We start from the raw sequence: 25,972 nt of genomic DNA on the forward strand, positions 1-25,972 counted from the left end.
GCCCTGGTTAGCGCCTACACGGCAAGCCCGCTCCCGGCTCCGTGCGCATGACTGGCATGGAGGGCCGAGCGCGCGCGCAGTTTTTCAAGCCAAACAGCCCGCTCTTCCGTTAGCTTACATCTAGCTACCTATTAGCTCGCGCCGCACAAGGCCCCGCAGCGCGAGGCTCGGGCCCGTCCCTATGTGCAACATCTCGCGCTTGCAAGCTGCCAGTTCAGCAGGCGCGTGCAAGCGCGTCCCACTCCAGGAAAAAGCGTGTCCCAAGGGACGCGCCCACTCGACGGCACCAAAACCCCCTGGACGATTGTCCCTCAAGGATGCCACCACGTCTATGGACTCCTCTCAATCTCTCATCTGCTACTGCTACTCGCACACACTGCTGCTCTGCTCACCTTCTTAGCATCCCCATAAGAACACTTCCTTCCTATCCTGAGCCTTTGCTGCATCCTATCTAGTTATTGCACGCACGCTCAAGGGCGCACGTGCCTCATCTCATGCCCGACTCATGCCTTTTTGCACATACGAGCCCGCCCCCCTCTTCCGACGGTGGAGACAACCCCCCACCCCCACGCACATCCCCAAACCTTCCACTCACAAGCGCACGGATGTCCGCGGCGAGGAGCCCGGCCTGACGCGTGTGGCGCACCGCGGCGGCCTGCTGCGGCTGGTGGGACTGGAGGGCGCCGGCGGCCACCTGGTCGGCCTGCACGTGAGTACGGGCGGGGCGGGAGTAGCCAGCAGCGGCAGCCCTCCATGCACCACGCACCAGGGGAGGCGAGGCCTCCTTTGTGCACCACCTCTCTCAATCTCCCACATACCAGCGGTTTCATCCGACACGCACTCCTCCCACTACTTTCCCCGCCCGACCAAGTTCTCCGACCCTCCAAAACGTTACCGATTTCCCCTGTTTCGCCTATCCCTCCCTCTTCAGTCGCGCGAACAGCAAGTCCAATCGCTCCCTCCTCCGGTCCGCACTGGCTCATCTGTCTTTTCAGGCGCCCCCATCAAGAACCGTGCCTGCCGCACAGATCTCGCACGAACTGTCCTCTCCCACCCATCTGCAACGAACGTCCCGAACGTCCACCGTGTACCCCTGAACGCGCACAGCCCCCCCCCATTGACGTTCTCTTGCAGGCTGTGTGCGCAGTGCATGCGCTTGCACAAGACAGCACCTCCCAACTTCCATCCTTGTCCTACTTCCAACCTACGCTACCGTGCCGCTCTTTGCAGATTGACGGCAACATCACCATGTACCACGGCAACACCGGCGCGGAGGTTGTCAGCCTGCAGTTGCGTGGCCAGCAGCCGTACCTATCTATCTGTTGCAGCGAGGACGTGCGTGCTGCCAGTGCGTGTGTGCGGTTATACCAGTACATAAGTACATTACGCAGTAATGCGGGCGCTCCATCTATCACCATCCATTCCCCCGTCCTATGCATCCATGCGTGCGCTAGCCCTACTTCGTTTTTCCCAGCTGATTTGTTTGGCGGCGGTGCCTGGTCGCGGTGCCTGGCTACATCCAATCTGCTTGCTTGGATTCTGCGTGCGCGCGTGCAGCTGGAGCCGGCGGGCTACGCCAACCAAACTGCACCGCAGCTGCTGTTCGATGCCGCCCACTCGCATCTGTTCGTGTCCGTGGCCCGCACCGCGACCGTGCACGCCGTTGAAATCAAAATGGCCCCGCCTGCTTCTGCTGCCACTGGGGGCGCCACTGTGGGCACTGCCGGCGCCGTGGAGCTGCGGGTGGTGCGCAGTGTGGTGGTGGGTGCGTGGTATGCCGGGAGTCATGGACATGCCTGGCGTGGCGCCGCCCCCCTCCAGCCACTCCAGCTAGATAGCTGCGTACGCATTAGTTCCGCAACACTCGTCATAGCGCTAAGGATGCCCGTATGGCTCAATGTCGACAGCAACCAACTACGGTAGTCAACTGCTGGCGATAAAAGGGAGGACGTGAAGGTTGCTGTGGGCTAGGCTGTAGGATGGCTAGCTGATGATGAATGGTGGCGAAAGCAAGCGTGCATGGCTGATGGAACGAAGATAGGCATCTACGGTAGGCATGTGATCGATCATTGCAACGCAGGATGTCACACACACACACACACACACACACACACACACACACACACACACACACACACACACACACACACACACACACACACACACGCACGCACGGTGATGCATGTGCAGTACGTCGCAACTGGCAGTTCTTGACTTGTCGAAAGGCGTAATCATGTTTTGAGCTGATGGGCTGCGGAGAGTCGGGGCCCATGTAATACACCCACAAAATAACACCGCATCGTCTTGATTGCACTCAGTGCCATGTCTCTCTCAGCCACGTTGCCGCCTTCAGCGTCCGTTCGCAAACCTGCTTACGCTATGTCCAGGCAGCAGCAAAACAGATATGGGGGATTGCGGGCCGTACACGTGCGGGTTAGAACTCTGGATCCATCTCCCCACAGCCGGCCCGGCGGCGCCCACCAAACGCCGCCCTTTCAAACCAGGTCTGCCCCGCCGCGCCTACCTTGCTTGCGCCGGCGGGCAGGAACTACCCCCAGACTGGTTCCCCACATGCTCACACTCTCGCCACTAGCCGCCGCTGCTGTAAGGTTGATCTACAAATGTACACGCAGACTTCCACCGGCCGTACGCCGTAATAATGTCTTCAATCGATAGCCCCGCATTGGCAGCTGCCGTAGCCCCGCGGCCCCTACGCAGGCTGTGAGCTGAGAAACTAGCCGCGTCCGGCTTTACCTGCGGCCCCTTCCCACACCGCCTGTAGCAGGCTCCTTAGCCGCCGCGTAAACCACTCCTTCCCCTCCTGCCCCCACCGTGCGCAGCCCCACCGCCGCGAAGAGCGGGTCGCCGTCGCCCGCTCCCGCTGCGTGCCGCCACTGCACGTATCTGCCCACAAGCAATACTCCCGATAGGCGGCACGCGGCTGGCTGTCATCGCTGCTAGTGCACTGCCGCGCCCACACGCACCCTGCTGGTCCGTGTTGCTGCACTGAATCTCCAGCACCACTGGCCGTCTGGCCATTCCGGCTTCTGTTACCCCGCCCCACGCCTCCCAGCTGCAGCTAGCGCGGCCAGCAGTTCGCCTCGCCGCGGCATCCCGCAGAAGCGCAGTGTCAGCCATCCAGCAAGAGTCGCGGCTGCACACACACACCTCGGCCTGCTGCCAGCGGTTCTGTGCCGCCGCTACTGCCAGCCATCCACGCACCCGACCAGCTGGCGCAGCATGGCGAGCGGCAGCGGCCGCCGCCGCCGCGCCTCATCTACTCCTGCAGCAGCCACTCGTGCTGCAGCGCCGCCTCGGCGCTCAGCAGCTGCCGCGTCACCAGCCGCTGCCGCAGGTCGCAGCCGCTGTCGCTGAGCGAGAAGGGCAGGTAGCTCATCAGCGCCGCCGCCAGCATGCACAGGTCGGACTGCCGCGTGTAGCGCCCCGTGGCCGGGTCCAGCAGGTGCGCCGCCGGCCACGTGGGCAGCTGGTACGGCGGCGGCTGGCCGCAGTCCAGCGGGAAGTCCGCGGGCGCTGTAGGTGGGGTGTGCGTGTGAGCGAGAATGATGTATGGCGAAACAATGCGCGATGCACAGCGGCGGGTTGAGCAAACAGCAAGCTTGTTTGCCCGTCTGTCTGGTTTGCTTGCCAGCTCCGATCCACCTCGCTCAACCCAGCAGCCTAGCTCGCCCTTTACAGCCTGGGCCGTACGTCCAGCCCGCCCGACAGCAGCAAAGTAGATGCCTACCTGCGTGCTCCAGGTCAATGAGCACGTACGTGTCCGCCGGCTGCTGCGAGGCGGCGGTGGTGAAGGCGGCGGCCGCCGGCAGCCTGATCACATTCTGCCACTTGATGTCGCGGTGCACGAAGCCTGCGGTAGGTAGGCGGTAGGCGCCGCAGCAGGATGCCACACGCACGGCACAGGTACACGCATGCCGTTACCGCACTGATTGGTCGCTACATCCTAGGATGTAGCCTCGGTGCCTACTACTGTAGTACTACTGTCCAGCGGCACCATCCAGCCAGCCAGCCAGCCAGCCAGCGGCGCACGCCGTCCCATGCATGTTTCATTCCCTGCCTGCCGTATGTACGTGCTCCCATGAGCAAGTGCGTGCTGCCCCGCCCCTTGCCTGCCTCATCACCTGCTGCGTGCAGAGCCGCCACGCCCGCCAGCACGTCGCGGACCGCCCGCCGCAGGTCGGCCTCGCTCGGCGGCGCGCGCTGCAGTGGCAGCCCCACGGGCTCCAGGTACAGCACCACCGTCTTGCCGTCGGGCTGCAGGTGGATGCCGCCGCCGCTGCCGCCGCCACTGCTGCCGCCGCGGCAGTGCAGGCGGACCAGGTTGGGGCAGCGCACGCCGCCAAGGGCGCGGTACATGTCCTGCCAGAACGCGCACACGCGCGCACACGCGCGCAGCAGGGTTGGTTGGTGGCGGCTGATGAGGAAACAATGGCAGCTAGGCACGCCTACCCAGCGTTGTCCAATGGGTATCCGCGGCGCTGCTGTTTCTGGTCAGTGATGTGAGCGGCACCAGAACCTTCCGTGGCTTGTGGAAGGCATGCGAACAAGCCTTACGAGCGCTTGACCTGACAAATACTCGCCCGCCCCACATCGCGGATATCCCCGCCCCACGCATAACGAACAGTGTCTAGTCCCTTTGCTTGAACCAACTTGGCCTGGTATATTTTGTAAACCCTCACCCCGCTCACCCCTCCGTGCCGCCCCACATCGGGTGCATACGTACGGCCAAGTAAGCGGAACCAACGTACGTGTACAGCCACGCACAACCTAGATAGCTACCCACCGCAAGCCCCTGGTAGTCCATGGTGCTGCCGTCCTGCTGCGACAGGTCCACGCTCTTCCGCACAAACTCTGCGAAAGCGAGGGAGGGGACGACCCATCAAGTAATGAAGGCGTGGGCATTTGGACAGGCCGGAGTACCGCCGCCGCCGCACTGTCACGCGTCGTGTATGAAATCCTGCCTTGACGGTTCTCCATGCAAGTTAGCAGAGTCATGCGTGGCCCATAACTAACGCGCCCCTGCCTGCCCCACCCCTGCCAATTTTCATTAAGAATACCTCTTCCCGCCGCCGACGCCTCAATCTCGGTCAGTTGGTGACGACTAGCAGGCTAGGTAGGCCCCACCCGGCCGTGTAGGCCGTGGCACCGCGCCGCTACCAGCACGTGTCTACCAGTGTCCCACCCCAGCCATGTACGCTACTGCTGACCCGCTTCCTCCGCCCAGCACGCAGCAATGCATGGTAGGTACTTGTGCTGCGTACGTGCGTGCGCCGCTCATTATGCACGCACCTGGGAACAGCGTCACACTGCGCAGGACGTTGCCGAGGGGTCCCACCTCCTTCCTCACGCCGCCAAGGGGCATGAGGATGCTTGGCACGTGAGGCGCGTACGCCACCAGGACCTGCAGGATCTTGAGGATGTGGTGCACCACCTGGATGCGACCGAATGGTGTGCCGATGTCCAGGTGCTCGCTGATGGTCGTCATCCGCACTGAACCGCCGCCGCCGCTGCAGAAAGGTAGGAGTAATAAGGCCGTCCAGTGTGTGTCGTATACATTATCAGCCCCCGAGTTTTATCACAGTACACATGCATTGCACAACACATACAACCCCTTACTTATGAGTGCAGCGGGCAGGCCCACGCACCTGCTGGTAATAGCGAAGAACTTCACCGAGTTTCCAGCAGCTGCGTAGGCAAACATGCAGGGCATGCTGGCGTCCGGCAGCAGGGCTGGGATCCTGCAAGACAAAGTAAAGGCCTGGAGTTCAATCCTTGGGCGTCGTGCCAGGGTGACTATAGCAGCAGGTGGATGTGGCTAGAGAGCTGGCAGACCGGCGGCTCACAACATACCATGGGGTCGCCATCTTGGCCCACAACCCCGCAATAGCGCTCTGCATGTGGACACAAAACATTGCTGCGGGCTCAGACGGACCACACACGTACGCACCCACCAAGCAACCCACCAAGTAAGGCGAGCGAAGAATATTGAATGTTGGCATATAGACACAAATCGTGCAGCGCAAGGGGTGCTGCTGGGTCACAACAGCAGCCGGATGCACACTACTTGCCTATTAGTACCTGCATGTCTGAGGCGTGTTCCTCGCCCTTGAACAGCAGAGCGTTGCCCACCCACAAGAGGAAGTCGGGGCGAAGCTGCTGCTCTGCACGCAATCCAACGTACAGCAGAACCGCGAGCGCCATACATGTTATCACACGCACTACAAGCTAAGCACACCAGTGCAAAGTAGCTGCCGCACCCACCCCAGCCCCGCCCCGCACCCACCCATCCACCCACCCACCCACCCACGCACCCACCTGCTGCGCCATACGATTCGTCTGCAGCGGCGCGGTCCATGCTCGTGTAAAGACCCAGGTTTTCGAGGGCGAGCGACAGCGTTGCGTCCACCAGCAGGGCCATTTTCACGGTGGTCATGGTCTTCGAGCCCCCGAGCTTGTCGCTGATGAACAGATGCATGCCACTCAGCGCGGCAGTCGTGGTGAGGCGCAGCTTGTGAGCCCAGGCAGCAAGCCCATCGCCCGTCTCCACCGTCACGTACTCCCCGAGCCTGCTGTCGCCAAGCAAAGCCCCCTGCACCAATGCGCCCAGCACCGGCAGCTTGGCATCCAGCGGCTCGGCCAGAAGCCCCGAGCACGCCGCTGCTTTCACTGCTGTTGCTGCTTTTACTGCTGCTGCTGCTGCTGCTGCTGGTGCGCTCATCGGCACGCCGCCGCCGCCGACATTATTAGTAGTCACGCCCAACGGGTACGGCTTCACCAGGACACGCCGGATGTATTCCATGCTGGTGTCGGGTCCGCCTACCAGCAGGGCATAACAATGCACATCCGCACCCGGGCCATTCTTATGCATGCATGATGTTCGTTTGCACTTTGCAGCAGGAGATCAACTTGAGCCAGCAGCCCTGGCGTCTATGCTAAAATTAGGAGGCTCGCGTGCGTACGTGCATATGCATGGCAAAAAGTGGAATGTTCCGCGTATGATGGATAGGGCGCGTTATTATGAGGTAGGAGTCAATAATGGGCATATGAGATCCAGCAGCACCCCATCTATCCCTTCATTCCCACACTGCCAAGCATTAACGTATGGAGGAGCGTTCTGGTTCGCTGTGGACGCGAGGGGCGGGGCACGCGCGCGGCTAGCCGTCCAGCCACGCGAGGGGGCGGGGGGCGACAACTGCTCACGGAGGGGCTGTTGTCCATTCTTGAAAAGCAAGCAAATAACAAGGCTAATAACGTTGATTGATCCCTACGTACGTCAAGTAAGCTCCTGTCCATCCGTGCTAACAGCAGATAGCTAGAAATTGTGTATACATACCGCAATCATAGCAGATAGACTACTGCTGCGCATGCATGTGCGTCAGCAGTGCTGGAATCACTCAGTTGCTTGCGCAACCTGTTGTTCCCTTCAGTACAAACAAATCTCTACATACTGTAGCGCGCGCATGCGGCGGACTTAAAACCCTACCTGCCTTGCAGGTAGGTGGTACTGCCCCATGAATTCAGGAGCCAACCGGCGGCCAGCAGAGGGTTGGCATGGGGTACCGATCCTCTGGTCACCCCAGGATAGCACTCTAGGAAAACGTCTTCCCCGGAAAGAATCCGTTCCCGGAAAGGTGCTGAACTTTCCCGTAAAAGGGCAAGTAGGCCGACTTGCTATCCTTTGTGCCGCGACCTCCAATCCCAATCCCCGAGGTCCGGGTTCCAATCCTTGCCGTCTCTATCCCAAGCCCTGAAAGCCTGGTTGCAATCCCTGCCGTCCCGAACCCAATGCCTCAAAGCCAGGTTCCAATCCACCCCTGCCGTTCCAAACCCAATCCCCAAAAGTGGTGTTCCAATCCCTGGCCGGTCAAACCCAATCCGTTAGCAAGTGCTGGGTCCAATCCTACTCTGGCCAATCCAACCCACGGAGGGATGACCGGCGGCGGCGGGACCTATCCATCCTATACCCCATACCACCCCGCCCTCTGAACCGGCACAAAAACAGCGTGTCACCTGAGCCCGTCCATCCCGACAATAAAGCCGCATGCACCGCAACTACATTCGCGCTAGACAGGCCAGCACCCAGCCAGCGAAGGCCGCGCGCCTCACCTTGTATGACAGTCGTTATTACGCCTGCAGCAGCCGGCCCAGGTAGGTAGGCATCATTACGTTAACAACGTGCATGCCTCTAACAAAGTAACGTTGATATGTATAACAGCAGTTGATTGCCGGCCCGCTTATGCCGTGCTGCCCATGGCCATCGACAACAAAAATGAACGACATGTGTGAAAAGTCTCGAGCAAACGGCAGGCGACGGGCACCTACCCGTTGCTGCCGAACCTGCGCCACCTCCGCGCCCTGCTGCGCGGGCACATGGATGGCATGAAGATAGATGACAGTGCGGGTGGCCATAGCACACCATATATATACTGGCAGCGCAAAATGCGTGCTAGCTGGATGGCAGCCACTTCGTGCGTGGCCCCGCCCCGCCAGGCCCCGCCGGCCCCGGCCCCAGCGGCCGGCCATCACCACAATTTCTAATAAGCTCTGCGTTGTTCATGGTAGCCCCCCACGTACTCTACCGCGGCGGAAAATGTCAGCAGCCAAGGCCTGAGCACACAAGACGCATGCACAGCAACGCGCTGCTGCTGCGGTAGCAGCTGCATGCTCGGCGAAAATTTGCATACCATAGTTATTGTTCAGTAACAGTCATACATACCCGGCTGGCGGGAGATGAGCTCCTCGAGAAGTTCGCGCGCGGTCGCCGGCTTCGCGATGCGGACCTCAGTCTGCTCGGCTGTCGACGCCTTCGAGAAGGCATTCACCGCTTTGATGGCCCATTCAGTGCTTGGGGCGAGGTTTCGGATACGTGCAACCTCGGCAAATGTTAATTCTTGTGCACTCATATTACGAATCTTAACAATTGCTCCAACTTAATCTATCATCACAGCAGGAAGCCTCTTGTCACGGCTTATCTCGGTGCCTGTCAGGCGGCATAGTTGGGGGCCCCAATCGCGAGCCCAATGGTGGATACCACCAGGTGCCCAAGCCAATACCAATGGTGGACACAATCAACCCCCCCTAGGTACAATCCCCCACCCCCACGCACCCCACCCCCCAACCCCCCACTCACAGGCGCACGGATGTCCGCGGCGAGGAGCCCGGCCTGACGCGTGTGGCGCACCGCGGCGGCCTGCTGCGGCTGGTGGGACTGGAGGGCGCCGGCGGCCACTACGGGCACCTGGTCGGCCTGCACGTGAGTACCGTCGCTTCTACATGTGCCGGGCACAGGCTCGTACATACACTTTACTTACTGGCTTGACAGCACTATACTTCTGCAGGTGATCCGGTAGCACATGCTCTCGGTTATACACCGGAGCCTCATAGCAGCCCACACACACCGCAAGTTGACATTTGACCCTGTACGTGCGTGGTTCACACATACAATTACTGCATCACAGCTCGGGTACCGTATGCACATGCACACCATTCGTGTGCTTCAGCACCCTGCCATGCTATGCACAACACCACTGCTCATGCTACTGCTTCTTGCTCTTCCCCTGCTTCACCACTGCCTGCTTGCGTGCCTTAGCTGTTGCTGCTGATGAGACTGCCAAAGGCGCCGTCTTCACTGCAATGGCAACCTTTGGCCTCTCCTTCTTCCCCTCTCCCGCCCCCGCCCCAGCACCTGCACCCGCCCCTGCGCCCCCTGCCGCTGGCGGCGCCGCCGCCTGTTCCAGCAGCCGCGGCCACAGCCGCAGCAGCGCGCCCTGCTGGCTCTTGGTGACCCAGGCAGTGAGCTCCCGCTGCAACAGCCCCGGCTGCGCCTGCCACGCCGCCGCCAGGGAGGCACGGCTGTCGACACGCGCGCGGCTGAGAGCCCCCACCAGCTCGCCCACTCGCGCCACGCCGCGGAGCTCAGGCCGCAGCAGCATGGCGGGAGAGGCCGCCAGGTGCGACCGCAGGTCTGCGAGAAGAGGCGCAGCAAGCAAGAAGCGACCGCCATCAACCTCAGCAGCGGCTGGCGAGCGAGGTACGGTACGCAGCAGCCCCAACTAACACCCGACACCGCTAGTTGAGGTACCTCAAGCCCCAAACCCGCGTCCCTGACTGGACCATTTCCTCTGCCTGCGTCTCCGCCTCCGCCGCCTCAGCCGCTGCCTGTGCCCCCGAGCAGACTCGCGAACCCGGGACCACCACCACGGCAACCAAGTCAGTCCCCGGCTCATCAGTTTACCACCCGGCCCGTCGCCGCGCACGCCCCGCACACACACAACACCTACCCGCCAGCGCCGGCAGCACTCGCCCCTCCAACAGCGCCGCGCCAAACACCGCCGCCCGCTCCGCCGCGTCGGGGTGCGGCGCCGCCACGGCCGGCAGCGCCCAGCCGTGCAGCCCGTACCGGGCCTCGCGGTAGGCGACCACTGCGTCGGTGGCGCCGCCGCGGTAGGCGGGCGGGGGGTCGGCCAGCGGTGCCTCGGACAGCACACACAGCGGCGTGCCGCTCTCCGTCAGCCACTCGGGCTGCGCGGGGCGGTGCAATGCAGGTGCGCAGTGAAGGAGGAGGAATGGAGGACCAAGTGGCGCGCCAGGTACACAGCAAGTGGAGGGCGGGGGCGGGGGTGGGTGGAGAGGTGATTGGGGGCGGAAAGGCGCAGCAGCCGCGGTGTGGGATGGGCCAGCAACGGGCGCTCCAACGACCTCCAGCTCAAACACCGCCGCACTCGCCAGGCCTTTATGAAGGCGCCTAATCCCACATACTCCATTCCCCCACAACCCCTGCCACACACAAACGCAAAGACCAACACACGCGGCGCCCTCCCGCCAGCCCCCACCTCGATTGCTGTGAGGCCCGCCATGTAGGGCCGCTTGTCGGTGCGCAGCAGGCCGCCGTACACCACCAGCTCGGGCGGCGAGCCGTGCAGCGCGGAGCGGGGGTGCAGGAACACGTGGTCTGCGGGGTCGGGCAGGCAGGCGGGCTGGTAGCGCACCGCGTGGTGCTTGCGCCTGCGGGGCGGGGGAGGAGAGGAAAGGGGAAGAGGGGAAGGAGGGAAGAGGGGGACGGAGATGAGGTAGGAAGAGGAGTTACACCTGCTACGGGTTTGGACCCTAGGCTGGTGTGCAGCAGGCTGCTAATGAGAACCTGCCCACCCCTGCCCTGATGCCTGTCATACCCTTCCCCCAACCTGACCCATCCCCAACCCATCCCGGACCCCAACCCCAATTCCAAACTCGAACTGAACTCCAACCCAAACCCAAACCCAAACCCAAACGCAAAAGGCGCCCACCTGCTCTCGCCCAGCTGTTTCAGGTACTCGGACGTGCGCACCCGCCGAGCCACCTGGTCCGCCCAGCCCGCCGCCAGAGCCCGCCGCAGCACTGCCGTCACTCGCTCCGGCAGCAGCGCCGCCGCCGTCGCCCCAGCCACGTCCCTGGCCCCAGCCGCCGCCGCCGCCGCCGCCGCCGCCGCGGCCGCAGCCGCCTGCGCCTTGCCGCTCCGCGCCTCCGGCGCCAACGCCATAGCCGCCGCAATCTCCTTTGCTGCCGCCGCCAGCTCCTCCGCCAGTGCACCGCCGCCCTCCCCTCGCGCCCCCGCCCCGCCACCGGCGGCGTCGCGCGCCTGCTGTAGCGCCAGCACCCGCAGCAACTGCTTGTGCAGGTCGGCCGCCTCCCTCAGGTTGCGGCCGTGCAGGTAGTGCCGTGCCGCAAACTCCTCGTCCTCGCCCGCCGCCTCGAACGCCACAAGCGCCGCCAGAGCCGATAGGGCATCACTGTGCGGATGGCGGAAGCGCGCCTGCAGCGCCGCCGCCGCCTCGCGCTTGCGCCGCGAGGCCTCCTTGGCAGCAGCAGCCGCGGCGCGCCGGGCAGCGCTGCCTGGGCCTGGTCCCGCGCGTCCCTCCTCCTCCTCTTCCTCCGCATCACCGCGATCGTCCTCTTCCTCTTCCTCGTAATCATCCCGGCCGCCACCGTTGCCGCGTCGGGCCTTCTTGGGCGCCTGCTTCTTGCCGCCGTCAACGTCGCGGCGATCCGCTTTGCCGCCGCCGCGCTTGCCGCGCGCCGCCGCCCCGCCGGCGCCGCCGGCCTCTGCCTGCTCTTGGTCTGCATCGGCACCGTCGTCCTGGTCACGACCCGCACCGCCGCCGCCGTCATCGTCGCCGCCGCCAACCTGTGTTGCGTGATTGACAATGTGTGTTTCGTGCTGTGTGTGTCGTGTTGCGTCCACCCCGTGCCCCCAAACTCACTCAACCTTGCGCTCTTCGCCTACCCCGGCGTTGCCACAAGTTACAATCACTCGCTCAGCACGACGCGGGTGTCACAAACAACTCCTGGTGTAAACAGATAACCATCTGAACATTTCATCACCCACTTAACATCGAGTGATCCTCACCGTGTCGATGTGGATGAAGGGGCTCTCCACGCTCACCGCCGCCGCCAGAGCCACAGCGTACGGAAGCGCGCGGCCCGCCCGCCGGGCCACCGCCTCCGGCACCGATAGCGGCCCAGCGGCGGCGCCGGCGTCACGGTCGGCTTCCCGCTCCGACTCCCGCTCCGCCGACAGCGACTTGTGCCACCGCAGCACCTGCAGCGATACCATATCCACACACACCATTTTCACCATCAGTCTCCAGGCTATGCCACTGTCACGACAAGGCCTTGATCACAATGCTATTACGCTAACCGCCGTTCCAGCAAACCTCCCCTGGAACATGCATCTCCTTGCGCCCGCAGCCCATACGGCGATGCATGCGCACCTCGAGCAGCATGCGCGCGTGTCGCGGGCTGATGGGGAACGCCGCCATGGCCCGCCCGATGTCTGTGAGGCGGCCGCTGCCGGGCACCAGTGCGCCCAACGCCTCCAGGCACCCGTGCGCCGCCAGCAGCGCCGCCGGCTCGGGCGGCGTGGGGAAGGGGAAATTGTGGACCTGGTGCAACGAGCGAGGGGGGGGGGGGTGACAATCATGATTAATCGGAAGTGAAGGCGTAGCCAGGGGGTGTACAAGATTGCATGCCTGAGCCCAACGGAATAGGCCCCAATTGACAGAGGGGGGACGAGGGGAGATGCGGCACGCGATACGGTAGGCAGGCGCTGCCATGTCACACACCACACGTTCCGTTCTGCCAACCCGCCCTCATTCCCGCAAAGCCATCCACCGCAGCTTGGAAAAGGAACCCCTCCCCGGCTACCGTCACCCTTCCGCCTCCTTTCCCTCCCTGCCCCTCCCTCTCCCCTTTTTGCCCCTCTTCCCTCCCTCCCTTTCGCCCCTCTTCCCTCCCTCCCCCTTCCCCTCCTCCCTCCCCCTCCCCCTCTAGACCCGCTCACCCGGTCCACGCCCATGGCCTTCATGACCAGCACGGTGCCCTCCAGGCTGGTGTTCACGATCTCGGGCGGCGAGTGGTCTGGGAAGGTGTCGTTGAAGTGCGCGCTGCTGAACAACCGGTAGGCGTGGCCGGGGCAGGTGCGGCCGGCGCGGCCGGCGCGCTGCGAGGCGCTGGCCTTGCTGATCCAACGCACCTCGTACCTGGAATGCGGGTTTGTGTGCGTGTGTGCGTGTGTGATGGGGATTGGGGTTTTGTACAGCTGGGTTACTAGCTCAAAGAAGCGCAGCCGGCAGGCTTGTGTGTGTACGTGCACAAACAGCTGTCAATGATCTGGGCCGCGTGCGTGTCGCGGCCGACCCCAGTGCGTACGGCATCCCTCCGTCCCTCGACACACGGGGCACACGGGGGCCACCTGGCATCGCCCACCCACCTCCCACCCCCCACCCCGCGCTGTCCTTCTCGCTCGTTTGCATTGGGTTTGGTTCAAATTGGGCTGGTATCTGCAACCCCCACCACCACCCCCACCACCCCACCGCCGCCCTCGCCAACCTGGCCATCTGTCCGCCGCTGGTGTCCTCCAACAGCTTCTGCTTGCTGCGGCCCGCATCCACCACATAGCGGATGCCTGTGCAGTGTGGGTGGCGGCGTGGGCGTGGGTGTGATGAGAGGGGTTGTGGGAGGGTGGGTGGCGGCGTTGGCGAGGAGGCGGTGGGCAGGTCAGGGGCAGGGACGCAGGGAAGGGACGCAAGGTGGGGGCAGGAATGCAGGGAAGGGACGCAGGGAAGGGCACGGATGCAGGGAAGGGGCGCAAGGTGGGGGCAGGGATGCAGGGAAGGGACGCAGGGAAGGGCACGGATGCAGGGAAGGGGCGCAAGGTGGGGGCAGGGATGCAGGGTAGGGACGCAGGGACCTGCGCTGAGTCCCCCAGGGCGACAGGCCTCGCAGACCACGGCCCTGGGGCTCGTGGCGCTTAGGCCTCAGCGCTTGAGCTCGGGTGCTGGAGGGGTGGCGCCACCGGCGTACGGTCGGTGGCAGCAGCCCGTCCCACCACCCCACCCCACACCCACCACCAGACTACAGCGTCCCTGGGCCCGCTGCAATATCCACCTACCCAGGAACTTTCCTGCGTCCTCGCGTCTAAGCAGTCTCGTGGCAGAATGGATAAACCAGCTCTCACCAGCCTTCGGGGTGCATGACCCTTGAAGAAACCAAGTCCCCCCCCAGCCCTCCCCCCTCCCAAGCCAACCCACCCGGGATGGTCAGCGACGTCTCCGCCACGTTTGTGGCCACGATGATGAGGCGGCTGCCGGCCGGGTGCGGCGCAAACACCTTGGCTTGGCGGGCCTGCGTGTGTGCGTGCGGGAGGGAGGTTTACATTCATGATGGGGTGGGGGGTGGGGCGTGGGGTTACATGCCTTGATTAACCGAGAAGTGAAGTTATAGCCAGGCACGGTGGTACGGCAGGCGGGGGCGGTGAGGTTGGTGGAAAGCGGGACAGCAGGGCTGTGAGGTGCACGGGTTCTGGACAGCTCAGCTTTGCAGTACAGGGCACACAGGGCACACAGCCATGCGTGCCTGCCACCCAGGACTGCACCGTGCCACCGGATCTCCACCGCACACCCCGACCTGAAATCCCAAATCCAACCCAACTCCCAACCCCAACCCCAGATGCCCCCCCGCCCGCCCCCCCCCCCCGCACACACACACACACACCTGCGGCAACATGGCGTACAGCGGCAGGACGTACACAGGCGCCGCCGCGCCCTGAGCCGCCTCCGCCCCTCCCGCGCCCTTCGCCCCTCCCGCCCCTCCCGCCGCTGCTGCCCCGGCTGCCCCGGCTGCCCCCGGCATCTGGCGGCCGTAGGTCTCCTCGAAGCGGCGCTCGGCCTCGGCGATCTCCTCCGGCGTGAACTGGTCTCCGCCCATGACCACCACCTCCTCCTCGTCCTCGTCGCCCTCGGGGTCGTCGCCGTTCATCTCCTGGTGACGGCGAGTGTGGGTGTGGGTGTGGATTCCAGGCACCCCGTTTGAAAGGGACTTGAGGAGACTGCAGCAAACGTGCAAGGGCCCTGAGCTGGCCGCAACGCAAAGTACCGTACACGTATGTGCTCTCCCCCACGACAGCTGTACGTTGAAATTGGATCTTACGTAACCCACGTTACTCAACCCCACACAACCCACTTAACTCACCCCGTAGTCATCGATCTCCTCCTCGCCGCCGCCGGCTCGCCGCCGCCGCTCCGCCGCGTCGCCCGCCACCTCCGCCCCGTCGCCGCCGCCGCCCCCATACTGCTCCACCAGCTCCGCCTCCTCATCCACCTCCACCTCCGCCTCCGCCTCCGCACCACCCTCGTCACCGCCGCCTGCTGCGCCGCCGGCCTCCCGCCGGGCCCGCTGCACTGCGTAGTGGTTGCGCAGGCGCTTGCACAGCTGCTCCACCTCACGCTGCCCCGTGAGGAACACCAGCACGCCGCCCGGCGGCAGCTCGGCGTGGATGCGCGTGACCTGGGGGACAGGCAGGCAGGCGGGTGGGGTGGGGTGATTTAGGTGGCTAGGTGAGGGGTTGGGTGGGTGGGGATGGGTGGGGGTTTGCGCGGGGGGGGGAAGACGGGAGCGGCCAGCGAAGAGAGGCAGCACTGAGGCATCCACAGGTGCGTAGGTGCGGAGCGCCAGAAGTACGGCAGCGCATGAGGGTGTGGGTGCGTGTGTCATGTTTGTGGTGCTCTCCAGTGCAGCCGCGCGCGCATGCCGTGCCGTGCGTCCCAGCCGGGGCTTCGCTCTACCTCTAGCGCGGACTGCAGACTGCCGTTCACATGCGGGCGATGGGCCTTGGTCTACTTGGAGTTGGAAAATACTACGCACAAACACACACACACACAGACATCAACACACACACACACACACACACACACACACCGCTTGGGCGGGCTTCGTTTTGTTGTTTTTTTCTAACACACACACACACACACACACACACACACACACACACACAGAGACATCAACACACAAACAGTGCAGCACCGCTGCAGTCGCCTGCACGCGGCCGCCGTAGCTACACACCTTGCGGAAGGCCGCCGACACGTAGTCGGTCATCTCGGTGCGGCGGCTGAAGTGCACCGTCACCGGGAACTGGCGGGCAGGCACCTGCAGGGGCACACACACAACAAACATACGTGTGTGTATGTGTTTGTATGTGAGGAGAGGGAGAGAGGATACATGCGGTTTGAGTTTGCGCGGGTGTGCGCGCGTGTCGGCTGGCAAGGGCGGTGGGAGCCAACACCCAACCCCCAAACCCGCACATCCCGTACAACAGCAAACGCAGCACAGCAGCAACAGCAAATAGCTAGCAAGTATCACATAGCAAATAGCAGAACGCGGCCGACACGCACGTTGATGACTGGCGGCGGGCTGTCGAACAGGCGCTTGTTCTCTGTGAAGTCCGAGGTGCGCAGCGTGGCGCTCATCACAATGAGCTTGAGCGGGTACACGGGCGGCCCGGGCGGCGGCGCCTCGCCGCGGGCCAGCGCCTCCTGCCGCTGCCGCCACAGCCGCCGGCGCAGCGGCACGATGCGAGACAGCATGCCTGCGGGCCGGAGGGGTTGCAAGGATGTTTGGAAAAGCGGTACAGGATGCACTGAAGACTGCAGGGGTGGGGATTGGATAGGGTGGGGTGGGGAGGGATGGGGTGGGATCGGGTGGGCTGTGGTGGGGTGGGGCCAGGGCCACATGGTGGAGGCGGGCGGGGAGTGGAGGAAAGGGGTCGCAGGTCGGACTGGGGGACTCGTCTCCGGCGCTGTCAGAAGCCACAGCGTGCCGTTGCCAATACCCCATCAAGTGCTGTGGCCCGGACGACCCACACCCACTCAGCCCCGCACCCACCCCAAGCCCTACCCCACACCAAGCTCCACACACACCCAGCTCCCCCCCTCACCGCACCCACCCACTGCCCCGCACCCACCCATCGCACCCACCCACCTAGCAGCAGGTCGGTGTTGAGAGCGCGCTCGTGAGCCTCGTCCACAATGATGGCGCTGAGGGCGGGTCAGGGAGGAAGGGACGTCAACACGGGTGCCAGCGTCCACGTTCACCCCCCCGCCACGCACCCCGTCCGCCCGCCTGCCGCCGCCCACCTGTGCCTCCCTCCCTGCCTCCCCCTGCCCCTCCCCGCCTCCCCCCCTTGCATCCCCGAGGGCCGCTCATTTGTTAACGACTTCTGCATCTGCAACTGCAGTGCATCCTGGAGCGCTTTACCAACCATCTTTGCAACCCCCTGCTTCCCCCTCCCCCCGCCGCCCACCTGTATGCGGACAGCGCGAAGTCCAGCTGTAGCTCGCGCAGCAAGATGCCGTCCGTCATGAACTTGAGCGCCGTGCCCGAGCCTACAGCGCGGTCGTAGCGGACCTGAGGGGGAGAGGCGGAGGGGGAGAGGGGGATTGCAAGGATGTTTGGAAAAGCGGTACAAGGGAGGGGAGTTGTAAGTATCAGGCCAAACTAAACCAAGGGGGGATTACAATCATGATAAATGAAGAAGAAGCGGAGTTGTAGCCAGGCAAGGTTGGGGGAGGGGGGGCAGTGGTGAGGTGAGGGGTAGAGGAGAATGGGCAAGGGCAGGGAGCAGGGGCAGGTGGGCGGTACGGCGGCGGATGGGGTGGTGGCGGTGGCGGTGGCGGTGGCGGCGCATGCAGTGGCTCGACCCCAAACCCACACCTTACACCCCAGCACTGCAACACCATATGACATCTACACCCGTCATCACCCGCGCACATTGGCTTTCATCATTCTCGTATGGTCCTAGTAACCCCCCTGCACCCCATCGCCCCGTGCCATTGCCCCCTGCATCCCAAACCCCCCCACCCCCGATACCGTGTGGGCGACCCCCTGCCCCCCCCTGCCCACCCCCATCTGCGTCTCCAGTGCGTCCTGCATCATGCACCGCTTCTCCCACCATCCTTGCAACCCCCCACCCACCCACCCCGCCCCCGCCCCCCTCACCTGGTACCCCACCGCCTCCCCAATGGCGCACCCCAGCTCCTCCGCCACGCGCTGCGCCGTGCTGACCGCCGCCACGCGCCGCGGCTGCGTGATGCCCACCGCGCCGCCGCGCTCCGGGTAGTCGCGGCATCCGTAGCCCGCCTCCAGCAGGAACTGCGGCACCTGCGGAGGGGGTGGCGCGGGTGGGTTGGGAGGAGCAGGAGCAGGAGCAGGAGCAGAAGCAGGGGAGAGGAGGCGGGTGAGACGGGAGGAGAGAGGATGAGAGAGGGGGTGAGAGGAGGTGGGGGTCAGTGTGGCAGTGCTCTGGCTAGGGCGTCAGATGCGGCCAGGCCCCAGCTGAACTCCTGCCCGGTTTTGCGATGGCAGTGTTTGGGCATGTGGGTTTCAAGCAAGTCCCCCCCCAAACCCCACCCCCAGTCCACCCACCTGTGTGGTCTTGCCGCAGCCGGTCTCTCCCGCCAGCACGATGACGTCGTTGGCAGCCACCGCCTGCGTGAGTGTGTGTGTGGGGGGGGGGGGGGTATATGTGTGTTAACGGAGGAGTCAGCCCGGTCGTTGCCCGGGCCCGGGCTCTCTCATCGAGAAGGAGCCCCACCCCACCCCACCCCCACCCCGACGACTACTGTGTACCTTTGTACGTGGCTACGACTTCACTTCGCAAACTTAATGCATGTAACCCCCACCCCCCCCACACACACACACGTGCAGCCTGGCGAACTTGGATTCCGCTTTCGCAGGGTTCCTTCACCATCATCCCCATCTCCCCATCCCCTGAACATCCCCCTCCCCGCCCGCCTCAATACACACACGCCCCCCCACCCCACCCACCCCCACCCCCACCCCCGCCACCCCCACCTCCATGATGTCGGCCTCCATGCCGCTGATGGGCAGCCCCAGCCGCGCCGCCGTGATGGCTGCCGGCCGCGACACGTGCACCACCCGGTGCGGCCACTGGGAGGCCTCGGCGGCGGCGGCGGCGGCCTGGCGCCGCGCCGCCGCCACCTCCGCGCCGTCGCCTAGGGACTCATCCTGCAAGGGGTGGGGGCAGTGTCACAGGTGGGGTCGCAAGGCGTGTTGTTGAAGAGCGCAAGGGGCATAACCGGCTGTGGCGCCATGTTGCCGCTGGATCCAGCTGCCTACATTCACGGCGGCCCAGGCCCGCCCCAACCCCAATCACTCTCAGACCCATTGCCGCCCTTGCTGCCCCAAGCCCCTGCCCCTCCTCCCAAACCGACCACCAATACACATGCCACCTTGCCACCAGTCAACCCGACCCCAGCCACCCCCAGCCATATCCGTCTGCGGCATGCGCCGCCTGCCCCCCCCTTGGGTTGGTCTTTACAACCCCTACCCCACCCCACCCCACCCACCCACCACCACCACCCCATTCCCCCATACACACACCTGCACTGCTGGCACCGCGCCCCCCAGCTCCTGCGCCCGGATGCGCTCCGCCTCCTGCTTGGCCGCCCGCATCGCCTCCTTGCGAGCCGCCGCAGCCGCGGCCGCCGCCACCTCCGGGTCCACTGGCGCCTTGGGCTGCGGCGGCGGCAGGGCGGCCGGCCGTGCCGCCTGTGGTGGTTGCTCCCGCTGCCCCTCGCTGCCGCTGTCGCTGCCGCTGTCATCGCCACTGGCCGCACCCGTACGGGCTGCCGCACCAGCACCAGCACCCGCAGCCGCCGCCCCGCCCTTCACTGGCTCCTCGTCCTCGCTCTCGTCCTGGAGGTTGCGGGAGGGATGCGGAGAGGGATGACGTGGGCTCGTGTCGGCGAGGCGGTACGCGGCACGGGGCACATGCACGACCGCACGTGCCCTTCCCGCGCCCAGCATGCCATTTGCGCGCCGCCATGCCCATCCACCGTTGGCACTGCCCGCGCCTCTCTCCAAATATCCCTTCAGCACGCGCCCACAGGCCCACGCGCCCAGATGCCTCCTCCCACCTCCCAACCCAAACCCAAATGCGCCCCTCCGCCACCAACCATCAACCCCCAACCACCACCACACACGCCTCCGCCCACCTCCTCCTCCTCCGAGTCGTCGCTCCGCTCCATCTCCTCCCCCGCGCCCGGCACCCGCCGCCGCCGCAGAAGCTCGCTGCCGCCGCCCGCCCCCTCGCCTGCTGCTGCTGCCGGCGCGATGCCCGCCCGCTGCAGCTGCAGCTCCCGCCGCAGCCGCTGCTTCTTGGTCTCGCGGTGGCCGCGTTGGTGCAGCGGCCGCAGCAGGGCCAGGGCGCTGTCGCTGGCGGCGTGCTCATGGAGGGAGGCCAGCACCTGGCGTGTGTGTGTGTTAATAAACGAAACGAAAGCCCGCCCAATGACGCGACGGAGTTACTTACCGATACCCACCATTTTTACCGAGCGTCGCGTGACTGTCGTGACCCAGGTAGTCATACTTACCCGCGATAAGCCTGGAACCCCACGGGCGACCATTCGGCCTGACCCCGCGTTGCACCTGTATGCGTCCATGCTCCGCACCCTGGGCGCGCTAAACAACGTTTACCCAGCACGCCTAATTCCCAGATTCCCGCCCGCTGGTCGTAGTCGAGCTCACCTATAGGCAAAGGTGGAAGCATGGGCATAGGGCGGCAGCGAGGAAGTGTCACGGGCATGTGAATGGCAACGGCGATAAGAGAGGCGGCGTGCAGCAGACAAGCTAGGTATCACGCGTCCCAAATCCCGCCCACTAAGTACAATAACACTATTGGAAGAGGGCGAGTTAGCGGTGGCACTGCGACGAAACGGGGTCGAGGCGGCATGGGGGACGTGGCGGGCGGCGGTTGCAGCGTTTCCAGACGCGTGTCAAGCTGGTGTGTGTGCGTGTGACGTGTGTGCGCCGTGGGCTGGCGGGAGCTGGTGTGTGTGTGTGTGTGTGTGTGTGTGTGTGTGTGTGTGTGTGTGTGTGTGCGGGTTTGTGTGTTTCGTGACGCGTGTGTGTGCGGGTTTGTGTGTTTCGTGACGTGTGTGTGGCGTTTGGCATGCAGGCACCTGCCCACACCCCGTTTCGTGACGTGTGTGGCATGCAGGCACCCACACCCCTCCACCACTCCCCCCACATTCCAGGCTCCGAACCCGGCCACCCAACCCGCTGACACCCTCAGATTGTCCGCTCCTTCAGCCACTGTCACCTGCGACAAATTCTCGCGGCGCTCCTTCTTCAGCTGGACCTGCTTGAGCTTGCGCAGCTGCGACTTGCTTAGCTCCGGTTCCGGCTCGGCAGCTTTGCCGCCTCCCTGTAACCATACTTGTAAATCAGTTAGGATGTTTGGTTTTAGGCCAATCGCGGACGGCCAAGTCGAGGATGCGCCGCGACGATTCAACGCCCGCGAAGCCACACCTGCTTTGAGTCCTTTTTCTTCGGTCCTGAGGCCACGAGGAGCTCTGACGCATTGATTCCAGCGCTGCAATCATGGAAAATGCAGTAGTTTGTCAAACGAACCTACGCCTTAAGCACATACCAGCGCAGGTTTGTATAAGACTCTTGCTTACTCCTCATATTGCTGCCGTAGCTCATCTGAAAGCAAGTCAAGCCCGGCGAGCGCAGTGTCGCCGCCAGCCTTGCTGCGACAGCTATTGCTTTGCTTATTTTTCTGCTGGCGCTTGCTTGTTTTTGTCATTAGGACTATTTACAAGTGTGGCAGTCCGGCTTCAGGGCAGGCTTGTCGGAAGCCTGGCCCAAAGAAGGGCGTAGAAGGCTAGCGCATGTTATCGTAGATAGTACGCCGAGACAGCAACATTAGTAGTCTATACATATGCTCAGAGAGGGGCGTTCGCGGCCAAAACCTGGCCAGAGCAACCGCCACAACCGCCGGCACGCCATGCGGCATGAAGGCTCGCTGCGCAACCTGTTTCGCACCACTCTATACGGCTAACTTGACCTTCTATTATGAACCGTCATTGGCGCACAACCCGCTGTGTCCCACGCCCGAGACAGGCACCTTACACGCACGCATGCAGCTGTGCACTCGACTTGCCCGGCTGCCGGTTGAGCCCCAAGCTCACTAACTTGTAGCAACCGAAGCTGCATGTCCTTATGCAGCTGCAATAGTCTACTCGTTCTTCGCGCGGCACGCGCAGAGGGCATCGCCGGTGCCATGCCAAAGCCAGGCATCCCGCGCGTTGGGACCCACGGTAGTTATTTTCATTGCAGCACAAAGATGAGTGCAACGTAGTGCTTATATGGCAGTGAGGAATCCCGTAGGCCCGGCAGGTGTGTTTCGTGCCGAGGACGGGTACGGGTACGCCAGTACGCCACTGCGCACGCCATGAACTATTTTCGTGTAGGTGTCCCAGTCACTACCTCACGAGGCTGTAACGTAAGAAACCATATTTGTGATAGCTGGGTGGCCCAAACAAACAACCGCGCGAAAGCGACAGTCGCTTCTTTAACTTTGCGGCAGGAGAATGCTGCAATCACTAAAATTGTGTCACAGCGCTGTGTCTAAGAGCTCATTACCATGTCGCGCCACCCGCGCGCCGCCGGTGATACTCGGCAAGCCATGCAAGGTTGGCAGCAATTCTGACCAAAGGGACCCCCATCAGAAGAGAGCGCTACTATACCCAGAACAGTTACCATGTTACCACATAAATTGAATCGCTTGACCCACTCAAGCAAAGTACACTGCACCATCCGCGCGTGTCCACCCCCTGCTCGCAGTTCGTGGCATCCTCCGTCCCGCGGCCGTCGGGGGCCCGCCGCTGCGCCGCAGCCAGCTCATCCACGCCTGAAGTCGGCGAGCTGAGCGCAGCTAGCGACGCGGACGACCTCGACGCCCCGTCGACCAGCGGCCGCAACTCACCGTCAGCGGGGCCCAACAATGACATCGTGGTAATTTTGGTTGAGCCCAAGCGCGGTGAGAACATAGGCGCTGCGGCTCGCGGCATGAAGAATTTTGGGCTGCGAGAGCTGCGACTGGTGCGGCCAGCGGGCGGGGAGTGGCCCAACGAGAAGGCCCGGGCGGTGGCAGCTCGGGCGGTGGACTTGATTGACGCCGCCAAGGTACGTGGCCGGGCCTGTGGTGGGCTCGATGCGGCATGGGGGGAGGGGTGCTGGACAAAGCGGGCGCGGCGTTTTGGCGGTACGGTCTGATTCAAAGATTGCATTGATTACAAAAGAGACCTGCTCACGTATCAAAGCTAAACTTAAGATCTTTGCTCGCGCTCCCGTACGCACTCTTGGCGGCTGACAGCGTGTGTGCATGTGTGCACAGGTGTACGACGACCTTGATGCGGCGCTGGCGGACCTGCAGTACGTGTACGCGGCGTCGGGGCGCCCGCGAGCCCAGGTGTGTGTGCGGTGGGAAGGTTGCTGGTAGAGGTGCCTTTGCGGAGGCCTTATTAACGAGGCATGCGGCCTAGCATGACGACCTTGGCCTCGTGTTACCACACACGGCGCCCGAAAAGCACACCTTGCCGCCCCCCCCGGCCGCCCCCCTGCCTGTTGCGCGCAGGACAAGCTGGCAAAGGACGTGGTGCTACTGCGTCAGGTTCAGGTCAGTGCGGCGTGCAGCTGCAGGGGGCCAGTTCAGGCTGTATTGCCCGTTTTTATTATCCTGAATCATATAGGGAAGGGGCATTTAGCCGCGCTTTGCTTTCGCAAGATGTTCATAGCTTGCCCGCTATACGCTGCCTTGCAACTCCACCCCGCCCCACCCCGCCGCAGGACGCGCTGCCTCCCGCCGGCACGCGCATCGGCGTCATGTTTGGTCGCGAGGTGCGGCTGCCAGAGCCAGGGGCGGAGTTGGATCTGGTTAGGCCGCTGGTTGCACCTAGCCCAGTTGTGCAGCACCACCGCGCATGCATGGGAGCGGTTAAGGCGCATGCGTGGATCCCGCCAACGGCCGGGCAGCAGATGCCCAACTGGCGTGCGTGGGATTGGTGGAAGGAACGGCCGGGCATGCATGGGTGTCCGTCCCTTTTTACTTTCCACGGCACCAGCGCGCAGCTGGGCCCGAGTCACATGGCACCCATCATACCATGAACCGTATCGTATTCACCCACACTCCTCTGACCTCCAACTAACAAACCGCCAGTAACTACACAACCATCCACGACTGCCAACTGCCAACAGGACAACGGGTTGTACAACGACGAGCTGGTTCGCGCCAATGCCATCCTCACCATCGACACCGACCCCAACTTCTACAGCCTCAACCTGGGGCAGGCAGTGCTCATCACGTGCTATGAGCTGTTCCGGTGCGTTTGTGAATGTGGCCAGACCATTCGCTGAGTGCGTGCCAGGACAGCACACAAGGGGAGGGAAGGGGAGGGGTCAACGGAACGTGTATGGGGGGGGGGGGGGGGGTGTTGGGTTGAGTTGGGGATTCTGAAATTACTGAGTTTACGTGTGCGCGTGCTGCTGGCGGTTTGGGAACAATTGCGACATGGTGATGCAGGGCACCACCCCTTGCAGCGCACTCACGCTCACGACAGGCACTGCGCATGCCTGGCCCCGCCAACTACTGTCTGACGCCCGCTCTGCGCGATGTTGCAGGGCGCCGCGGAGGCCCGGGCTGGGAGCTAAGCGTGACCCTGCCTCACGTCGCGAGGTGCGCACCTGCCGCACCTGCCGTTCCTCATGTCTGTGATACCACACTGTGCCACGCCGCTCAGCAGTTCCCGGGGTCCTTTCACCGCGTGCGCCGAACCCTCACAACATGCGCCGCTGGGCTGCGCCGCTGCTCTCCGCATGCTGCCGTGTGCAGGTGGAGGGCATGCTGGGGCGGCTGTTCGCCGCGCTGGAGGCCCGCGCCTTCTTCACGCAGTACAACCGGGACGTGCTGCAGTTCGCCATCCGCGGCTTCTTTGACCGCGTCAGCACCCTCAGTCGGCAGGACGTGGCGGCGGTGCGGCAGGTGCGGAGGGCTGGCGGGGTACGGGTGTGCCGACGTGGTGATGGGTATACCGGTACAATGCGTCACGGAGTTGGGTCGTTTGGGGAAGAGAGGCGCAATCAATGCGGTGGGTGGTGGCTTGCACGGACAGATTCACGTTTACGGGGCACTGCGCTACGGCCTGGCTTGACTTCTCAGCATCGTCGCCCGGGCTCCCCTTGCAGGTGCTCAATCCTGCCCTGCCGTTGCCAATTGTGTGCCATTTGTTGGGTTCTGGGAATCAGCTGCACCCTACGGGACTTTACCAACATGCCCACACCCACTGTCCCATCGCACACCCTTGCAGGTGCTCAAGGCGCTTCAGCGCACGCCATCGTCGGGCAGCAGCAGCGGCAGCGGCAGCGGCAGCAGCAGCAGCAGCGGCAGCAGCAGCAGCAGCAGCAGCAGCAGCAGCAGCAGCGGCAGCGGGGAAGCTGGCAGCAAGTCGCCGCCCTCGTCGGACTCCGAGAAGCAGCGGTGACATCGATGGGGCTGATGGCGAAAGGCAGTGTTATATGGAGCTGAGGGAGTGAGGGGTGCCTGACATGACGGTATTGAAGTTCCCTTGGTGAATTGAATCCGAAGTATGGTTGATCTCAGTATTCGTGCGAGGCAGTGAGGCACAACTGCTGTGAAGGGGCGCAGGTCGTATCTCGTGAGGCTAGGGTGGTACGACGGCGTGATGCGGTGATTGCAGTCGCTGGCCCCGTAAGCAAGCTGTGAGACAATCTGACATGACACAGCCGCATTTATCCGAGTACGTGCGGAAAAGGG

General features: G+C 63.8%; 4 protein-coding genes across 5 annotated transcripts; 2 read left to right on the top strand and 2 right to left on the bottom strand.

Annotated features, from left to right (window-relative positions):
• The first annotated feature begins 108 nt into the window (after positions 1-108).
• On the top strand, positions 109-2,080 carry CHLRE_07g352213v5 (uncharacterized protein). Its single transcript, XM_043064582.1, has 4 exons — positions 109-709; positions 1,231-1,335; positions 1,558-1,761; positions 1,874-2,080. The coding sequence occupies exons 1-4, from the start codon at positions 506-508 to the stop codon at positions 1,877-1,879; spliced, it is 519 nt and encodes a 172-aa protein (XP_042923150.1). The 5' UTR covers positions 109-505; the 3' UTR covers positions 1,880-2,080.
• A 200-nt stretch (positions 2,081-2,280) lies between these two features.
• On the bottom strand, positions 2,281-9,058 carry CHLRE_07g352250v5 (uncharacterized protein). 2 transcript variants are annotated; one of them, XM_043064584.1, is made up of 12 exons: positions 8,738-9,058; positions 8,344-8,376; positions 8,128-8,151; positions 6,337-6,837; positions 6,100-6,182; positions 5,872-5,912; positions 5,667-5,759; positions 5,311-5,528; positions 4,805-4,872; positions 4,143-4,380; positions 3,749-3,871; positions 2,281-3,534 (listed from the first exon to the last, which is right to left on the bottom strand). In XM_043064584.1, the coding sequence occupies exons 1-12, from the start codon at positions 8,922-8,924 to the stop codon at positions 3,278-3,280; spliced, it is 1,866 nt and encodes a 621-aa protein (XP_042923151.1). In that variant the 5' UTR covers positions 8,925-9,058; the 3' UTR covers positions 2,281-3,277. The 2 variants fall into 2 exon arrangements, with proteins under 2 accessions (XP_042923151.1, XP_042923152.1); XM_043064583.1 differs by having other exon boundaries at positions 8,344-8,379.
• A 214-nt stretch (positions 9,059-9,272) lies between these two features.
• Positions 9,273-22,038, bottom strand: CHLRE_07g352251v5 (uncharacterized protein). The gene is made up of 23 exons (XM_043064585.1): positions 21,816-22,038; positions 21,664-21,727; positions 21,455-21,559; positions 20,349-20,600; positions 19,735-20,049; positions 19,186-19,359; positions 18,757-18,819; positions 18,331-18,492; positions 17,636-17,739; positions 17,314-17,369; positions 16,728-16,921; positions 16,399-16,482; positions 15,529-15,843; positions 15,052-15,318; positions 14,589-14,682; positions 13,888-13,963; positions 13,340-13,538; positions 12,771-12,941; positions 12,407-12,598; positions 11,307-12,184; positions 10,854-11,025; positions 10,302-10,542; positions 9,273-9,985 (listed from the first exon to the last, which is right to left on the bottom strand). The coding sequence occupies exons 1-23, from the start codon at positions 21,941-21,943 to the stop codon at positions 9,558-9,560; spliced, it is 4,734 nt and encodes a 1,577-aa protein (XP_042923153.1). The 5' UTR covers positions 21,944-22,038; the 3' UTR covers positions 9,273-9,557.
• A 590-nt stretch (positions 22,039-22,628) lies between these two features.
• Positions 22,629-25,960, top strand: CHLRE_07g352300v5 (uncharacterized protein). Its single transcript, XM_043064586.1, has 9 exons — positions 22,629-22,832; positions 22,984-23,325; positions 23,537-23,611; positions 23,777-23,818; positions 23,989-24,039; positions 24,397-24,521; positions 24,820-24,874; positions 25,031-25,180; positions 25,506-25,960. The coding sequence occupies exons 1-9, from the start codon at positions 22,731-22,733 to the stop codon at positions 25,677-25,679; spliced, it is 1,116 nt and encodes a 371-aa protein (XP_042923154.1). The 5' UTR covers positions 22,629-22,730; the 3' UTR covers positions 25,680-25,960.
• Positions 25,961-25,972: the final 12 nt, after the last annotated feature.

Source organism: Chlamydomonas reinhardtii, chromosome 7 (assembly GCF_000002595.2).
Source record: "Chlamydomonas reinhardtii strain CC-503 cw92 mt+ chromosome 7, whole genome shotgun sequence".
NCBI classification, from domain to species: domain Eukaryota; kingdom Viridiplantae; phylum Chlorophyta; class Chlorophyceae; order Chlamydomonadales; family Chlamydomonadaceae; genus Chlamydomonas; species Chlamydomonas reinhardtii.

What these genes read in the sequence shown, in the direction of transcription:
- CHLRE_07g352251v5 (XM_043064585.1), bottom strand. Translation starts at nt 21,943, where the DNA reads ATGACAAAAACAAGCAAGCGCCAGCAGAAAAATAAGCAAAGCAATAGC. An exon ending in GCGCGGTGCCAGCAGTGCAG is followed by an intron (nt 19,360 to 19,734) that starts GTGTGTGTATGG and finishes CACCCCTTGCAG; the next exon opens with GATGAGTCCCTAGGCGACGG. An exon ending in GCTGCGGCAAGACCACACAG is followed by an intron (nt 18,493 to 18,756) that starts GTGGGTGGACTG and finishes CCCCCTCCGCAG; the next exon opens with GTGCCGCAGTTCCTGCTGGA.
- CHLRE_07g352300v5 (XM_043064586.1), top strand. Translation starts at nt 22,731, where the DNA reads ATGCTGCAATCACTAAAATTGTGTCACAGCGCTGTGTCTAAGAGCTCA. An exon ending in TACTCGGCAAGCCATGCAAG is followed by an intron (nt 22,833 to 22,983) that starts GTTGGCAGCAAT and finishes CCCTGCTCGCAG; the next exon opens with TTCGTGGCATCCTCCGTCCC. An exon ending in CGGGGCGCCCGCGAGCCCAG is followed by an intron (nt 23,612 to 23,776) that starts GTGTGTGTGCGG and finishes TGTTGCGCGCAG; the next exon opens with GACAAGCTGGCAAAGGACGT.
- CHLRE_07g352250v5 (XM_043064583.1), bottom strand. Translation starts at nt 8,924, where the DNA reads ATGAGTGCACAAGAATTAACATTTGCCGAGGTTGCACGTATCCGAAAC. An exon ending in GCCAAGATGGCGACCCCATG is followed by an intron (nt 5,760 to 5,871) that starts GTATGTTGTGAG and finishes TTTGTCTTGCAG; the next exon opens with GATCCCAGCCCTGCTGCCGG. An exon ending in CATTGACCTGGAGCACGCAG is followed by an intron (nt 3,535 to 3,748) that starts GTAGGCATCTAC and finishes CCCCACCTACAG; the next exon opens with CGCCCGCGGACTTCCCGCTG.
- CHLRE_07g352213v5 (XM_043064582.1), top strand. Translation starts at nt 506, where the DNA reads ATGCCTTTTTGCACATACGAGCCCGCCCCCCTCTTCCGACGGTGGAGA. An exon ending in GCCACCTGGTCGGCCTGCAC is followed by an intron (nt 710 to 1,230) that starts GTGAGTACGGGC and finishes CGCTCTTTGCAG; the next exon opens with ATTGACGGCAACATCACCAT. An exon ending in CTATCTGTTGCAGCGAGGAC is followed by an intron (nt 1,336 to 1,557) that starts GTGCGTGCTGCC and finishes GCGCGCGTGCAG; the next exon opens with CTGGAGCCGGCGGGCTACGC.